This window comes from Schistocerca piceifrons, chromosome 2 (genome assembly GCF_021461385.2).
Source record: "Schistocerca piceifrons isolate TAMUIC-IGC-003096 chromosome 2, iqSchPice1.1, whole genome shotgun sequence".
In the NCBI taxonomy this organism is placed as follows: domain Eukaryota; kingdom Metazoa; phylum Arthropoda; class Insecta; order Orthoptera; family Acrididae; genus Schistocerca; species Schistocerca piceifrons.
The window spans coordinates 870314331-870333655 of NC_060139.1; the positions used below are offsets into that span (position 1 = coordinate 870314331).

The window sequence follows — 19325 nt, forward strand, 5'->3', positions numbered from 1 at the left end:
CCTCCGATCAAATTGTCCTATTCAGTTGCCAAGTGATTCGCCGATTACTCCAACCAACTTCTTTGAGCGCAACTGCACATCCTCTCTCAAATGGCATCTGCATATATTGTTCGCGTGCCTGACTGCGAGGTGTAGTTACTGTCCAACTTAGTTCACGGAATGAAATCAGCAAAGACTTAATGGTCTGGTATAGACGTGTTCCCTGTTTACTATCTCTGTCAGCTGCAAGGTGAAATTGCACTGCTGCGTTACACATTCACCAACGGCAGCCAAAGTTTACAATTTTTCATTTTCCATAGATACTTGTGTGAATATCAATTTGTAACCAACTTGCATACATCCTTCGTGGAGCGTCGGTTTTTTTCGTCTTGGTGTGTATTATAATACATAATTCTACTGTATACAGTAATACACAATTCTACTGTGCCACTACAACCTAATTTTTCGTTGCTTTTGAAAGCAGAAGTCTGTCGTTACATTTAATGATTAACTACCTTAAACCCACAACAGGGAAGACTTTCAACAAGGGGCAGCCGTACGTGATCCATGCCAACTACAGCGGCCTCCCTTATGCTGACGAAGCTGACGAGCTGCTGTCCTACTACACTGAGGACATGGGCCTGCTCGCCTTCCGAGACTTCATGCACTACCGCTTCCCTTTCTGGGCCAAGATGGAGGACTACGGCCAGGCCAACGACACCAACCGAGGTGACCACTTCTCCTACGATATCAAGGCCACCCTCAGCCGGTACTACTTGGAGAGGCTCTCGAACCACCTCCCTGACATCGAACCCCTTGACTTCGAGGAACCAGTCCCAGGAGTCGAGCCGGACAGCTCACTCACACGGTATCTCAGCACAGTGGAGGAAAGGCTTTGGGAAGCACTCGATTCTGGATACGTACTTGATGTAAGTGAAACTTGGTCTTATTTTAGAAAAATGTTTGAAGCCAGTTCATAAGCTATTTAATACCTCTCGTTTGCAGACCGAACTCAAGAATCACTCTCTTCGTGATCCATCGAGCTTTGAGATGTTCGCTCGAATCGTTGAAGGTAACGCAGACTCCATCAACAAGGATTACTACGGTTCATTCTACAACCGGATGCTGGAGTACCTGGGTCACGACGGTGGCTGCTGCTTTTACCACCTGGTACGTCCCGTCAGTGATGATTTTGTCTCTTATAATTCGTTTGACTCGACATTAATGATATCAGCCTGCTTGTTTCCTAGACAAAACCGTCCATGCTGGGCACACCAGCATCTGCCTCCAAATCTCCTCTGTACTACAAGATTCTTAAGCGAGCTGCTATGGCACTGGACGAGTTCAAGAGCCGCATTGGACCTTACACACAGAAAGAGGTAGGAAAATCAGAATTTTACGTACAGATTGCTTAGAATCAAATAAATTCGCTTCTGGCTGTACATTGGGATGACAAAATTCGTGGGATAGCGAAATGCACACATACAGATGGCCCTAGTATCGCGTACAGAAAGTATGAAACGGCGGTGCATTGGCGGAGCTGGCATCTGTACGCAGGTGATTCATACAGAAAGGTGTCCGACGTGATTGTGGCCACACGACAGGACTTAACAGGCTCTGAACGCGGAATGGTAGTTGGAGCTAGATGCATGGGACATTCCATCTCGGAAATCGTTAGCAAATTCAGTATTCTGTGATCCACAGTGTCGAGAGTGTGCCGAGAATACCAAATTTCGGGCATCGCCTCTCACCACGGACAACGCAGTCGCCGACGGCCTTCACTTAACGAGCGAGAGCAGTGACGTTTGCGTGAAGTTGTCAGTGCTAACAGACAAGTAACACTGTGAGAAATAACCGCAGAAATGAATGTGAGACGTATGACGACTATATCCGTTACGACAGTGCGGCGGAATTTGATGTTAATGGGTAGACAACCGACGCGAGTATCTTTTCTAACAAAAAAAATGGTTTAAATGGCTCTGAGCACTATGGGACTCAACATCTGAGGTAATCAGTCCCATAGACGTAGAAATACTTAACCCTAACTAACCTAAGGACATCACACACATCCATGCCGAAGGCAGGATTCGAACCTGCGTCCGTAGCGGTCGAGTGGTTACAGACTGAAGCGCCTAGAACCGCTCGGCCACATCGTCCGGCTCTTTGCTAACAGCACGACATCGCGCCTATCCCGGGCTCGTAACCATATCGGTTAGAATCTAGACGACTGGAAAATCATGGCCTGATTACATGAGAGCCGATTTCAATTGGTAAGAGCTGATGGTAGGGTTCGACTGCGGCGCAGACAGCACGAAGCTGTGGACCCAAACTGCCAGGCTGCGTTTACGTGGAACGGCTGGATCCTCCGGTCCAGCTGAACCGATCATTAACTGAGAATGGGTATGTTCAACTTCTTGGAGACAATTTGCATCCATTCATGGAGTTCGCGTTCCCAAAAATGTCACCGGGCCACTGTTGTTCACAATTGGTTTGAAGAACATTCTGGACTATTCGAGCAATTGATTTAGCCACCCAGATGGCGAGACATGGGACATAGTTGAGAGGTCAGTTCGTGACCAAAGTCCTGCACTGACAACACTCTCGAAGTTATGGATGGCTATAGAGGCAGTATGATTAAATATTCCTGCAGGGGGCTTCCAACGACTTGTGGAGTTCCAATGGTTCAAATGGCTCTGAGCCCTATGGGACTTAACATCTGAGGTCATCAGTCCCCTAGAACTTACAACTACTTAAACCTAACTAACCTAAGGACATCACACACATCCATGCCAGAGGCAGGATTCGAACCTGCGACCGTAGCAGTCGCGCGGTTCCGGACTACAGCGCCTAGAACCGCATGGCCACCGCGGTCGGCTTGTGGAGTTCATGCAACATCGAGCTGCTTCACTACGCCTGGACAAAAGGTGATCTGACACGATATTAGCAGGTATTCCATGACTTTTGTCATCTCAGCGTATAGATAACATCCTTACTTGTTCAGTAGTTTACGGAAAATACACGTGTCATTGTCGAGATAATTTTTTTACACCGCTACCTTGTAAATATTTGATATTGTTGGTTGGTTGCGTTACATTACTCAAGGGCCTTGCATGGATCACGCCTCTAGGTCTCCTGCGGAAACAGAAGGTACTAGCACAGCCAGAAATTCCACTGGATTCAAGGTTAACCATTTTCTTTTACAACAGGGGGGCCACTGTATTTTCTAGTTATAGTTGCAACGAAATGTAATGTGAGACGAACAACGTATCCGGAGCGCCGAATTCACGTCCTTGTTTATGCAAGACTTATACAGCATGTGATTATTTGTTTATGGGTGCTCAAATGTACCGAACAGACCTAATAACGCAGTACATAAGCGCTGAAATTGCCCCATGTTATTTATTTTTTCACACAAGCTGATGCTGCCTGGCGTGACAGTGGAGAGCCTGACCGTTGACAAGCTGGTCACGTACTTCGAGGACTACGACTTCGAGCTGAACAACGCCGTTCCGGTGGCGAGCCAGGAGGAGGCCGCCAGACTGAATGTCGTGGCCCGCACCCAACGTCTGACGCACGTTCCCTTCAACTACAACATCAAAGTTACCAGTGACATGGAGGTGGACGTCTTCGTTCGCTTCTTCATTGGCCCGGTCTACGACGCCTATGGCAAGGAGCTGCCTCTCGACGAGAAGAGGCACAACATGGTCTATGTCGACTCATTCAGCGTCAAATGTAAGTTATTTACAGCAAACTATTTGTTAAGCAGAATATAGTGTACTATATCTAAAGATTTAGTAAGCTTTACATGAGGAAAATGACAGTTTTCATGCTTTGTAGTAGGTTAACACTAGTCGGATTGGAATTCGAACCTGGTACCCTGCCTTTCGCAAACAGTGGTCTTACCTACTGAGCTATCCAGGCGCGACTCGCGGCCAACCACTCAAGTTTCAGCTCTGTCAGTATTTAACTTATCACATGCACTTCAGACTAGAAATCAGCCGCTGTCTGTACCATCTCTGTTTACTATAAATAAGGGTGGACACTTCTGAGATAAGGCTGTAAAGATTTTGCTGTATACGTATGCCTCAACCATCCAGCAGATATGAGCTACCATTGTCGATTGATATTGATCTCGTATGTCTTCTACCGTCATATCAAATACTCATTTTATAAATTAAAAGTCTTTTTCTTGATGCATTCTAATATTTATTTACGTTTCAGACGCGTTTCGTTATACTAAGTCGTCTTCGGTGGTTTCAATTGTTTATTTGTTCGTCTTGCCAAAAACTGCATTTCCTTTATCTGGTCACAGCGTGTTTAGAAACGACAAATGAATAAAATATTAAATCTACTGAAGAGACATTAATGTAAAACGCTAAACGCGTTTTGAGCTTTAATAAATATTAGACACCAAGAAAAAAGCGTTTGAATTTATAGAAAGAGTACTTACATATTAGCTGCATAAAATTGCCACCCAAAATCCCAGTCCGCACATTCAAATAATTTCAGAATAGTTATTTCAAGAAGCGCTGTTTTCCCCTCCTCTTTGTAAAATTCAAGGTAGTTCTCTGTGTGTACTGACGGGACGTTAAAGTGGGTCTTACCTGTTTATACAAATTACATTTTAACTGCTCAGTCAGAGTCGCCATTTTATAACTCATACAGATCTAAAAACAATACCTTCTGTGGGTGACTTTTCTGTCCCCCTCCTCCTCTCCGTTCTCACCCTGCAAATATCAGGACCACAACTCTTAGCTTTTCCTTTGTCATCAATTTCTGATTGGTTTTAAGTGGCCCACCATGAATTCTCTCCTGTCTTCATCTAGTAATAGAACTTGCACCAGACATCCTCAGTTATTTGAAGTTAGATACACTCTAATATCTCTGTTTGCCAACAGTTTTTACTGTTCACAGATTCCTCAAGTACCATGGAAGTTATTCCTTGATATCTTAACACATGCCAATCAGTAGCTACGAAATAAGAGTACAGGCACATTCTACATTGTTGCCAAGTTTCTGATGACACCTTACAACATTTACAGATTACCCCCGCATTCTTCTCCCACCCCTCTGACGTCACAATCCAAGATGGCGCAAGTAGGCCAATTGTCCACGTTAGTAAACAGGAAAAATGACAGGGAATTCCAAAAACTCAGTTCGAAATGGTGGGTTCAGATGGCTCTGAGCACTACGGGATTTAACTGCTGAGGTCATCAGTCCCCTGGAACTGAGAACTACTTAAACCTAACTAACCTAAGGACACCACAAACATCCATGCCCGAGGCAGGATTCGAACCTGCGACCGTAGCGATCGCGCGGTTCCAGACCGTAGCGCCTAGAACCGCTCGGCCACCCCGGCCCGCGAAATGGTGGGAATATTAAAGTAATCCATGCTAGCCACTTGTCCTAAGTATAAAATAGTGGTAGGCCAATTATTGTCCTAAGTTTAAAGTGGTGAGAAATTAAACAATATGAGCACTTGTCTTAAGTATAACCTGGCAGGACATTAGAAAGATCCAAGATGGGCAATTGTCCTAATAGCAGAAAATTTATAAAATTCTCAAGCCCAAGTACTATGTTTTTTAAATTCACCACAAAAAATTGATGTGAGGAAAGGGTGGCATAGTTAAACAAGCAGTAGCCTAATTAGTTGCGTGACAAATCAACGAAAGAAATTTGAAATTAGCTCCAGAAAATGGCTTTAGCCAGTCTAAATCAAAAGTTGCAACAGTGTGGGGTTTCAACTCACAGAAGCATCAAACACAAACTAAACTTGTATGCAACCAGCGTATGGCCTCTGCAGCTGAAAGTGAAACAAGGTTATGTTGTTGTTGTGGTCTTCAGTCCTGAGACTGGTTTGATGCAGCTCTCCATGCTACTCTGTCCTGTGCAAACTTCTTCATCTCCCAGTACCTACTGCAGCCTACATCCTTCTGAATCTGCTTAGTGTATTCATCTCTTGGCCTCCCTCTACGATTTTTACCCTCCACGCTGCCCTCCAATACTAAATTGATGATCCCTCGATGTCTCAGAACATGTCCTACCAACCGATCCCTTCTTCTAGTCAAGTTGTGCTACAAGCTCCTCTTCTCCCCAATTCTATTCAATACCTCCTCATTAGTTATGTGATCTACCCATCTAATCTTCAGCATTTTTCTGTAGCACCACATTTCGAAAGCTTCTATTCTCTTCTTGTCCAAACTATTTATCGTCCACATATCACTTCCATACATGGCTACACTCCATACATATACTTTCAGATGCGACTTCCTGACATTTAAAGCTATACTCGATGTTAACAAATTTTTCTTCTTCAGAAACGCTTTCCTTGCCACAGATAGTCTACATTTCATATCTTCTCTACTTCAACCATCATCAGTTATTTTGCTCCCCAAATAGCAAAACTCCTTTACTACTTTAAGTGCCTCATTTCCTAATCTGATTCCGTCAGCATCACCCGACTTAATTCGACTACATTCCATTATCCTCGTTTTGCTTTTGTTGTTGTTCATCTTATACCCTCCTTTCAAGACACTGTCCATTCCGTTCAACTGCTCTTCCAAGTCCATTGCTGTCTCTGACAGAATTACAATGTCATCGGCAAACCTCAAAGTTTTTAATCCTTCTCCATGGATTTTAATACCTACTCCGAACTTTTCTTTCGTTTCCTTTATTGCTTGCTCAATATACAGATTGAATAACATCGGGGAGAGGCTACAACTCTGTCTCACTCCCTTCCCAACCACTGCTTCCCTTTCATACCCCTCGACTCTTATAACTGCCATCTGGTTTCTGTACAAATTGTAAATAGCCTTTCGCTCCTTGTATTTTACCCCTGCCATCTTCAGAATTTGAAAGAGAGTATTCCAATCAACATTGTCAAAAGCTCTCTCTAAGTCTACAAATGCTAGAAACGTAGGTATGCCTTTCCTTAATCTTTCTTCTAAGATAAGTCGTAAGGTCAGTATTGCCTCACGTGTTCCAACATTTCTACGGAATCCAAACTGATCTTCCCCGAGGTCGGCTTCTATCAGTCTTTCCATTCGTCTGTAAAGAATTCGCGTTAGTATTTTGATGCTGCGACTTATTAAACTGATAGTTTGGTAATTTTCACATCTGTCAACACCTGCTCTCTTTGGGATTGCAATTATTATATTCTTCTTGAAGTCTGAGGGTATTTCGCCTGGCTCATATATCTTGCTCACCAGATGGTAGAGTTTTGTCAGGACAGGCTCTTCCAACTCTGTCAGTAGTTCTAATGGAATGTGGTCTACTCCGGGGGCCTTGTTTCAGGTCTTTCAGTGCTCTGTCAAACTCTTCACGCATTATCATATCTCCCATTTCATCTTCATTTACATCCCCTTCCATTTCCATAATATTGTCCTCAAGTACATCGCCCTTGTATAGACCCTCTATATACTCCTTCCACCTTTCTGCTTTCCGTTCTTTGCTTAGAACTGGGTTTCAATCGAAGCTCTTGATATTCGTGCAAGTGGTTCTCCTTTCTCCAAAGGTCTCTTTAATTTTCCTGTGGGCAGTATCTATCTTAGCCATAGTGAGATAAGCCTCTACATCCTTACATTTGTCCTCTAGCCATCCCTGCTTAGCCATTTTGCACTTCCTGTCGATATCATTTTTGAGACGTTTGTATTCCTTTTTGCCTGCTTCATTTACTCCATTTTTATATTTTCTCCTTTCATCAATTAAGTTCAGTATTTCTTCTGTTACCCAAGGTTTTCTACTAGCCCTCGTATTTTTGCCTATTTGATCCTCTGCTGCCTTCGCTATTTCATCCCTCAAAGCTACCCATTCTTCTTCTACTGTATTTCTTTCCCCCATTCCTGTCAATTGTTCCCTTATGCTCTCCCTGAAACTCCGTACAACCTCTGGTTCTTTCAGTTTATCCAGGTCCCACATCCTTAAATTCCCACTATTTTGCAGTTTCTTCAGTTTTAATCTACAGTTCATAACCAATAGACTGTGGTCAGAGACCACATCTGCCCCTGGAAATGTCTTACAATTTAAAACCTAGTTCCTAAAACTCTGTCTTACCATTATATAATCTATCTGATACCTTTTAGTATCTCCAGGGTTCTTCCATGTATACAACCTTCTTTCTACAACAAGCTTATACTAAATGACAGAGAATCGTGGCCATCAAAAACTTTGCAAATATGGGTGTCAAAAAGAACAACATGTTACAGCAGTTATGGTCTATTGCCTAGTTGCGCAATGGACATCGTGAAGAAAAACTGTCAACAGTGGTGCTGGATCCTGGCTTCATTAAGTGGACGAGAGCCACGTCGATCCAGTGACTCGTAAAGCAGAGTAACTATGCATCAGCTTATGCGGCCTGGCCCAGTGAGGTGCGGTGCAGCTGTACACTTGGCTGGTTGATGGGGTCAGAGCAACAGCGGCATTGGTGGGTGGGTTTACGGAAAAACCCCACATTTGGAAGCATATTCAAAATCTGCATGCTGTTCGCAGGAAAACCTTACTTTGTGCAATACTCTCTCAGCTTTGGAGACAATTGAAGGATCTGTGCCGGCCGGAGTGGCCATGCGGTTGTAGGCGCTACAGTCTAGAACCCCGCCACCGCTACGGTCGCAGGTTCGAGTCCTGCCTCGGGCATGGATGTCTGTGACGTCTTTAGGTTAGTTAGGTTTAAGTAGTTCTAAGTTCTAGTGGACTGATGGCCTCAGAAGTTAAGTCCCATAGTGATCAGAGCCATTTGAACCATTTTTTTTTGAAGAATCTGTAGGTGGGGCTGATTAACACGCTGTCGCGATCAAAGTGCCCACTTCCTTAGTATCAGTGCTGATCGGCCAAATCATTATAACCACCTACTTAGTAGGGTGTTCGTCCGCATGTTGTAACTAACACGGTGGCTATTCTACGTGTCTGGACTGGACAACACTTGATAGGTTTCCGGAAGTATGTGACATAAAATATTTACGAAATTCTTGTAAAAGTGGGTGCAGAGCCGACGTCTCATCAGGTCCAGACCAGGGAATGCTCCTCAAACCACTATACCACATTTCTTCCTTCCTTATGTTATCCTACTGGAAAACGTAAAGCATGAAGGGATGTAAACAGTAGGATGGAAATCAACTGAAATGAAGAAAGACAACTATCCAAAATGGCAGGGGACGAACTGAACAAGCACTGTATAGTCCACATATGCGGTGTGGATATGATCAAGTTGGAGGTAAGTGGTTGTTTTTATAGCAGCAATTGTCAGAATTCATAATGTGGATGTGGCGATGATTTAACACAGTTATGCAATCCTCAGACCTATATTTTAAAGTAATAATGTGCCTCACACTGGTGCTTTAGCCTGCTAGAGTCGCACCTGTGATCAGTATGTGGACATTAGACATTTCCACAAGGTTTCTAACGAGTGCCAGTATGGTTCCTTCAGCAAAGTCACTACAGATTTATACCTTCGTCAGTGGGAGTATTCATATGTCTGTGATGAAGTCGAGGTCGACCGTACCTACATTAATCTCCAATTCTCCATCTTAAAAGCAGAATGCGATCTAGTTTTCAGGTCAGCACTGCATTTTCGGTGATTTTTAAGCGATTCCTCTCATAAATTCTAATGACTGGCTAGGTTTCTGTTTAAGCTGCTTGCAAGTATGCCAGATATGGCAGAGAAATAATGTAATTCACATCAGCCCTTCACTTCATCGCTTGGCAGGCTCTAACGTCCACAGGGAGTGCAACTCAATTCACAGTGCTTGTGCAGAATTCTTTGGTAACTATCTCTCAGCCATTCTGGATTCCCATGGTAGTTATATGTCTTTTTATCTTCATGTTTCCACAGCAGATTTAGTATTTTACGTAACCTATTGTTGTGGACCTCAGTAGGAAATATATTTGATAGAGCTTTCGGCAGTAGTCTATTCTCCACAAGTATTTAAGCTACAGGGAGAGATGTGTTTGAGTTTTATTCTTAAATCAGTCTATTTTGCGCTGAAATCACTCAGTTTTGAGTTTAAATTGGCTACTTTTGTGTTAAAATCGGTGGATTTTGTGTCAAAATCGGCTTGTATTAAAGATCCTTTTAGCATTTCCGATGGGGTAGCGAAAATTGCAATCACTTAAGTGTCTTTCGTCTGTAATTGTCGTGGTATGGTATAGTTTCATGTAGATAATTCTCAAATCCATTATCACTATGCAATACGTATGGTCATGAAACGAAAGATTTACGAGATAGACTTCCTCCTACAGCTTCTTGTAGTTTCATCCAACATTTGACCATGAGGCTCTTATTTGGAGGGTAATTTCTGATTATATGTTAGGCACACAACTGGTCCTGAAGTCATCTGTAGCAGTCAGTGTGACTGCTACTGTTATGGAGTATTAATAAACCATAATATGAGACCTAACGGATTCTAATGGAGAGCAAAGCATCAGCAAATATGGAGAAAATCGCCACAAATTTACTACAGGCATGTTATCGTGATACTACATCAACTGCTACCGGTAGCATATGTTGTTCACGGAGAACCTCGTTTTCTAAATGTAGTATAGGAAGAATAACTGAATATAGTTATAGACATAAGACAGCATTAAAGATTGTGACCCGTCTATGCCATGAATGTGATGTCTAGGCTTAATGTTCATCTAGAGAACGGTGCCAACAAAAACACTGGGATATGAACTGCAGAAAGCATATATTCGTGGTAGTGCTACTACTGCCAGACCTCTTAGAAATACAAAGAAAATGTTTCAGCAGCACTAGAAGCAAAAGTGTCTGAAGTTGGTTTGACAATTGTGAAATTGAAAGTCTTCCCCGCTTGAAGTATTACATCGCTCTGGGAGACATCATGTTGGACTGAGACAACATCCCAGACTCCCTAAAGTTACTAGTACATCACAATATTAGAACAAAACTGTACTAAATTGCTGCATGCTATATCAAAATTGTAAGGAACTGCTCCATAAATCACCATGCTTCAGCAAAATCGTAGCAGATTGCTCCGTGTGAAAAACGTTTGTCATGTTCTGCTCATAATCCTAACTTGTGCTATCGCTTTGTGGAGAGTACATGGCATTTCACGTTACTCGTCACCATGTTACAGCAGAAATTGTAACATATTACCACTTACATCGCTATGTTACAGCAAAATGTGAGAAATTTCCAAATATATCTTTTGATAAATATTACTCAAAACCGTCACGAAGGCATCCTAATTTTAATTACATACACTTCAACTATACACAGAATTTGGTTCACTCGATATGTAGATGTGCTAGAGTGTCTTATGTAGAATTCAAGCACACATGCCATATTGCTTTACTGTCCTGATGAAATTCTGTTAAAAGTGGAAATTTTCTCAAGGAGACAGCCAAGTTAAATTAGGTTGAGAATGATGATCTCTGCATTGTGTATGGACTTGTTGGTATGGATTTCATGCAAAATGTTATCAACTTATTGTATGGAATTAGCTACATGGTATGTTTATTGGGGAATATTAATGGACTTCTCGGGGGTGAGCTATGGAGTGAGCTATGAAGCGACTGAACAGTATTAATCGCCTCATGTGGAAGACACACTTTGTTGTGCTCCATGATAGAACTCTTATGTTTCTACCACTTTAGCAAAGAAATTGCTTCTTTTTTTTTTCTTTTGGTCATCAGTCTACTGACTGGTTTGATGCGGCCCGCCACGAATTTCTTTCCTGTGCTAACCTCCTCATCTCAGAGTAGCACTTGCAACCTACGTCCTCAATTATTTGCTTGACATATTCCAATCTCTCTTCCTCTACAGTTTTTGCCCTCTACAGCTCCCTCTAGTACCATGGAAGTCATTCCCTCATGTCTTAGCAGATGTCCTATCATCCTGTCCCTTCTCCTTATCAGTGTTTTCCACATATTCCTTTCCTCTCCGATTCTGCGTAGAACCTCCTCATTCCTTACCTTATCAGTCCACCTAATTTTCAACATTCGTCTATAGCACCACATCTCAAATGCTTCGATTCTCTTCTGTTCCGGTTTTCCCACAGTCCATGTTTCACTACCATACAATGCTGTACTCCAGACGTACATCCTCAGAAATTTCTTCCTCAAATTAAGGCCGGTATTTGATATTAGTAGACTTCTCTTGGCCAGAAATGCCTTTTTTGCCATAGCGAGTCTGCTTTTGATGTCCTCCTTGCTCCGTCCGTCATTGGTTATTTTACTGCCTAGGTAGCAGAATTCCTTAACTTCATTGATTTCGTGACCATCAATCCTGATGTTAAGTTTCTCGCTGTTCTCATTTCTACTACTTCTCATTACCTTCGTCTTTCTCCGATTTACTCTCAAACCATACTTTGTACTCATTAGACTGTTCATTCCGTTCAACAGTTATTTAATTCTTCTTCACTTTCACTCAGGATAGCTATGTCATCAGCGAATCGTACCATTGATATCCTTTCACCTTGTATTTTAATTCCACTCCTGAACCTTTCTTTTACTTCCATCATTGCTTCCTCGATGTACAGATTGAAGAGTAGGGGCGAAAGGCTACAGCCTTGTCTTACACCCTTCTTAATACGAGCACTTCGTTCTTGATCGTCAACTCTTATTATTCCCTCTTGGTTGTTGTAGATATTGTATATGACCCGTCTCTCCCAATAGCTTACCCCTACATTTTTCAGAATCTCGAACAGCTTGCACCATTTTATATTGTCGAACGCTTTTTCCAGATCGACAAATCCTATGAAAGTGTCTTGATTTTTCTTTAGCCTTGCTTCCATTATTAGCCGTAACGTCAGAATTGCCTCTCTCGTCCCTTTACTTTTCCTAAAGCCAAACTGATCTTCACCTAGCGCATTCTCAATTTTCTTTTCCATTCTTCTGTATATTATTCTTGTAAGCAGCTTCGATGCATGAGCTGTTAAGCTGATTCTGCGATAATTCTCGCATTTGTCAGCTCTTGCCGTCTTCGGAATTGTATGGATGATGCTTTTCCGAAAGTCAGATGGTATGTCGCCAGACTCATATATTCTACACACCAACGTGAATAGTCGTTTTGTTGCCACTTCCCCCAATGATTTTAGAAATTCTGATGGAATGTTATCTATCCCTTCTGCCTTATTTGACCGTAAGTCCTCCAAAGCTCTTTTAAATTCCGATTCTAATACTGGATCCCCTATCTCTTCTAAATCGACTCCTGTTTCTTCTTCTATCACATCAGACAAATCTTCACCCTCATAGAGGCTTTCAATGTATTCTTTCCATCTATCTGCTCTCTCCTCTGCATTTAACAGTGGAATTCCCGTTGCACTCTTAATGTTACCACCGTTGCTTTTAATGTCACCGAAAGTTGTTTTTACTTTCCTGTATGCTGAGTCTGTCCTTCCGACAATCATATCTTTTTCGATGTCTTCACATTTTTCCTGCAGCCATTTCGTCTTAGCTTCCCTGCACTTCCTATTTATTTCATTCCTCAGGGACTTGTATTTCTGTATTCCTGATTTTCCCGGAACATGTTTGTACTTCCTCCTTTCATCAATCAACTGAAGTATTTCTTCTGTTACCCATGGTTTCTTCGCTGCTACCTCCTTCTTTGTACCTATGTTTTCCTTCCCAACTTCTGTGATGGCCCTTTTTAGAGATGTCCATTCCTCTTCAACTGCACTGCCTACTGCGCTATTCCTTATTGCTGTATCTACAGCGTTAGAGAACTTCAAACGTATCTCGTCATTCCTTAGTACTTCCATATCCCACTTCTTTGCGTATTGATTCTTCCTGACTAATGTCTTGAACTTCAGCCTACTCTTCATCACTACTATATTGTGATCTGAGTCTATATCTGCTCCTGGGTACGCCTTACAGTCCAGTAGCTGATTTCGGAATCTCTGTCTGACCATGATGTAATCTAATTGAAATCTTCCCGTATCTCCCGGCCTTTTCCAAGTATACCTCCTCCTCTTGTGATTCTTGAACAGGGTATTCGCTATTACTAGCTGAAACTTGTTACAGAACTCAATTAGTCTTTCTCCTCTTTCATTCCTTGTCCCAAGCCCATATTCTCCAGTAACCTTTTCTTCTACTCCTTCCCCTACAACTGCATTCCGGTCGCCCATGACTATTAGATTTTCGTCCCCCTTTCATACTGCATTACCCTTTCAATATCCTCATACACTTTCTCTATCTGTTCATCTTCAGCTTGCGACGTCGGCATGTATACCTGAACTATCGTTGTCGGTGTTGGTCTGCTGCCGATTCTGATTAGAACAACCCGGTCACTGAACTGTTCACAGTAACACACCCTCTGCCCTACCTTCCTATTCATAACGAATCCTACACCTGTTATACCATTTTCTGCTGCTGTTGATATTACCCGATACTCATCTGACCAGAAATCCTTGTCTTCCTTCCACTTCACTTCACTGACCCCTACTATATCTAGATTGAGCCTTTGCATTTCCCTTTTCAGATTTTCTAGTTTCCCTACCACGTTCAAGCTTCTGACATTCCACGCCCCGACTCGTAGAACGTTATCCTTTCGTTGATTATTCAGTCTTTTTCTCATGGTAACCTCCCCCTTGGCAGTCCCCTCCCGGAGATCCGAATGGGGGACTATTCCGGAATCTTTTGCCAATGAAGAGATCATCATGACACTTCTTCAAATACAGGCCACATGTCCTGTAGATACACGTTACGTGTCTTTAATTCAGTGGTTTCCCTTGCCTTCTGCATCCTCATCTCGTTGATCATTGCTGATTCTTCCACTTTTAGGGGCAATTTCCCACCCCTAGGACAAGATAGTGCCCTGAACCTCTATCCGCTCCTCTGCCCTCTTTGACAAGGCCGTTGGCAGAATGAGGCTGACTTCTTATGCCGGAAGTCTTCGGCCGCCAATGCTGATTATTTATTAAAATTTAGGCAGTGGCGGGTATCGAACCCGGAACCGAAGACGTTTTGATTATGAATCAAAGATGCTACCCCTAGACCACAGGTACAAAGCTAGTAAATCGATATATTTCATTAGTTTTTGAACTCTGAAAAAGTTAGCACAAATGGACACATTGGATTTGTTGGAATTTCTCATCATTTGAGGATAAGATATTTTAATGTTTTTAAATTTTAAGTTTTTTAATTTTTTTGAACTTACTGCCTGCTTCCGCCATCTAGGATTGTAGGGGGACTGGGAATTGTCTGGAAGCGTTGCAAGATATCATCGGGTGACATTATCAAAAATCTCACAGCAACGCATGCTTCAACCATACTCTCATTTCCCCACCACTGCTATCATCCTTTACCTTCTTCTTGTCAATATTTTCCACATATTGCTTTTCATGTTGATTCTGAGAGAACTTACAATATTCTTATCTGTCCATCTCATTTTCAACATGCTTCTATAGAACCACAGCTCAGATGCTTCGATTGTTTTCCTTCCTGGTTTTCCAACAGACGTCTGTACAACGTTGTGCCCCAAAAATATATTATCAGATATTTCTTCCTCAAATTTAGACCGATGGCTGTTACTAGTAGACCTCTTTTGGCCATGAGTGCCTCCTTTGCCTATGCTAATATGCTTTGCACTTCTTGTTTCGTTCTAGGCGCTTCAGTCTGGAACCGCGCGAGACCACCACGGTCGCAGATTCGAATCCTGCCTCGGGCATGGATGTGTGTAATGTCCTTAGGTTAGTTAGGTTTAAGTAGTTTAAGTTCTAGGGGACTGATGACCTCAGATGTTAAGTCGCATGGTTGCTCAGAGCCATTTGAACCATTTGAGCCACTCTTGTTTCGACTGTCATATGTTAGAAGAATTGGAAATTTGTGGTAAGTTCGTATGGGACTAAACTGCTGATGTCATTGGTCCCTAGGCTTACACACTACTTAATTTAACTCAAACTAACATACACTAAGGACAACATACACACCCTTGCCCGAGGGAGGACTCGAATCTCCGATAGGTGGAGCCGCTTGACCTGTGGCAAGGCGCCATTAAACCGCGCGGCTACTCCGCTTGGCTACTCCGCGCGGCTTGTCATGTGTTATTTTGCTTCAGTGGCAGTAGCATTCCTTCACTGAATTGGTCCCTACTTTTGATGTTAAGTTCATCGCCAATCTCATTTCTACTACTGCTCCTTACTTTCGTCTTTCTTCAGCTTACGCTCAAGCCACGTAACTCTTTTTGCAGTGAAACAGGGAGTGAATGAGCTGCTGAGGAAGTCGAAGGACATCAGCTCGTACAGCCAGCTCCCGGTCAGCTACAACAAGCTGTACGAAGCTACGGAGGCCGCCCTCGCCGGTGGGATACAGCCGCTCCCCGACTACATCTTGCGCATATTCGGAGACGTGGACCGCCTGGTGCTACCGCGTGGAACCCGAGAAGGTCTCCCGCTCTGCACCTACGTCATCATCAGCCAGTGCTCACCCAGGAGCATCAGAAACACTGATCCAGTCATCGACAACATGTGCCCCAAAAACTCCCTATTCCCATTCGACAGGCCAATCGATGAGCTGGAGTTTAACGTGCCCAACTCGTTTTTCGGCGAAACTGTCGTCTTCCACAGGAACGCCGACGAGATCGTTAGGATCTGAAGCTGCGCATTGATGTCTGACAAATTAAAGCGTATATAGGCTGAGTGTGTGGATGCTGTGACTTTGGTGGTAATTCAATAAACTAAAGTTGTTTGATCGTCTGATTACTGTATTATTTCATTACCCTTTTTACCAAACTTTCCTTTTAATTATTGTTGTATGACATTTCAGTATCGATGTCACCAGAGATGATGTGGTAATTCGGACAGGATGGTGAAATGATTCGGCAATGATTTTATTAAAAGAACAGTTCTTTCATTTATCCAGTGGGTAGCAACACTAAACTCATTCAAAAATCCCAGCCTGTGGATTAAATGTAAGACTTACTCATTTAGCTTCTCGTCTGTGTTCGTTACAATCGTTGTCCATACATCCAAAAGATATACTTTAATGAATTATTGCTTCCTTTTTTCTTTTCAAGAAGTAATCGAACATACCCATGTTAATATGATTACTTATGCACTCTGTATTGTTCTGAAAGAAAACGATCGTAGAACTGAGTGCTTAATCTTCCATGGTTTTCGATATGTATATACAGGGTGGTCCATTGATCGTGACCGGGCCAAATATCTCAAGAAATAAGCGTCAAACGAAAAAACTACAAAGAACGAAGCTCGTATAGCTTGATGGGGGAAACCAGATGGCGCTATGGTTGGCCCGCTAGATGGCGCTCCCATAGGTTAAACGGATATCAAATGCGTTTTTTAAAAATAGGAACTCCCATTTTTTATTACCTTTTCGTGTAGTACTTAAAGAAATATGAATGTTTTAGTTGGACCACTTCTTTCTCTTTCTGATAAATGGCGCTGTAATAGTCACAAAAATATGGCTCACAATTTTAGACGAACAGTTGGTAACAGGTAGGTTTTTAAAATTAAAATACAGAACGTAGGTACGTTTGAACATTTTATTTCGGTTGTTCCAATGGGATACATGTACCTTTGTGAACTTATCATTTCTGAGAACGCGTTCTGTTACAGCGTGATTACCTTTAAATACCACATTAATGCAATAAATTCTCAAAAGGATGTCCGTCAACCTCAATGTATTTGGCAATACGTGTAACGACATTCCTCTCAACAGCGAGGGCAATACGTGTAACGACATTCCTCTCAAAAACGAGTAGTTCGCCTTCCGTAATGTTCGCACATGCATTGACAATGCGCTGACGCATGTTGTCAGGCATTGTCGGTGGATCACGATACCAAATATCCTTCAACGTTTCCCACAGAAAGAAATCCGTGGGCTTCAGATCCGGTGAACGTGCGGGCCACGGTATGGTGCTTCGACGACCAATCCACCTGTCTTGAAATATGCTATTCAATACCGCTTCAACCGCACGCGAGCTATGTGCCGGACAACTATCATGTTGGAAGTCGTCGTGCAGTGAAACATCTTGTAGTAACACCGGTAGAACATTACGTAGGAAATCATCATACATTGCACCATTTAGATTGCCATCGATAAAATGGGGGCCAATTATCCTTCCTCCCATGATACCGCACCATACGTTAACGCGTCAAGGTCGCTGATGTTCCACTTGTCGCAGTCATCGTGGATTTTCCGTTGCCCAGGGGTGCATATTACGCCGGTTTACGTTACCGCTGTTGGTGAATGACGTTTCGTCGCTAAATAGAACGCGTGCAAAAAATCTGTCATTATCCCGTAATTTCTCTTGTGCCCAGTGGCAGAACTGTACACGAAGTTCAAAGTCGTCGCCATGGAATTCCTGGTGCATAGAAATATGGTACGGGTGCAATCGATGTTGGTGTAGCATTCTCATCAACACCGACGTTTTTGAGATTCCCGATTCTCGCGCAATTTGTCTGCTACTGATGTGCGTATTAGCGGCGACAGCAGCTAAAACACCTACTTGGGCATCATCATTTGTTGCAAGTCGTGGTTGATGTTTCACATGTGGCTGAACGTTCCTGTTTCCTGAAATACCGTAACTATCCGGCGAACGGTCCGGACACTTGGATGATGTCGTTCAGGATACCAAGCAGCATACATAGCACACGCCCGTTGGGCATTTTGATCACAATAGCCATACAGCAACACGATATCGACCTTTTCCGCAATTGGTAAACGGTCCATTTTAACACGGGTAATGTATCACGAAGCAAATACCGTCCGCACTGGCGGAATGTTACGTGATACCACGTACTTATACGTTTGTGACTATTACAGCGCCATGTATCACAAAGCGAAAAAAGTGGTCCAACTAAAACATTCATATTTCTTTACGTACTACACGAATATGTAATAAAAATGGTGGTTACTGTTCAAAAAAACGCAGTTGATGTCCGTTTGACCTATGGCAGCGCCATCTAGCGGGCCAACCATAGCGCCATCTGGTTTCCCCCTTCAAGCTATACGAGTTTCGTTCTTTGTAGTTTTTTCGTTTGATGCTTACTTCGTGAGATATTTGGCCCGGTCACTATCAATGGAGCACCCTGTATATATATTAGCTCAATAGATCGTTACTTGTTGCTCATTTTGGTCATGTTCCCACCAAAGTACATGTAAAAAGTTTCCACCGTAAACTTTCGTGTCTCTCGGGATCGTGCAGGCCATAGCTGTATTCCTAAACGAGACTACATCCTATACTGTGCAGACAAACATATTAAGCATAGCCAGTAAATTCCTTCCTTGTTTAGAGTTGGAAATTTGTGGTGAGATCTTATGGGACCAAACTGCTGAGGACATCGGCTGGCTCTGAGCACTATGGGACTTAACATCTTAGGTCATCAGTCCCCTAGAGCTTAGAACTACTTAAACCTTATTAACCTAAGGACATC

The 19325-nt window shown here is 42.7% G+C and overlaps 1 protein-coding gene across 1 annotated transcript in view; it reads left to right on the forward strand.

Annotated features, from left to right (window-relative positions):
* The window catches only part of LOC124775946 (hexamerin-like), a 41850-nt gene extending 25326 nt beyond the window's left edge, over window positions 1-16524 (forward strand). Inside the window, exons 5-9 of the mRNA XM_047250790.1 lie at window positions 511-908; window positions 985-1158; window positions 1230-1358; window positions 3396-3711; window positions 16121-16524. Of these exons, the coding sequence (XP_047106746.1) occupies window positions 511-908; window positions 985-1158; window positions 1230-1358; window positions 3396-3711; window positions 16121-16524 (1421 nt within the window). The remainder of the gene's footprint in view (window positions 1-510; window positions 909-984; window positions 1159-1229; window positions 1359-3395; window positions 3712-16120) is intronic.
* Window positions 16525-19325: the final 2801 nt, after the last annotated feature.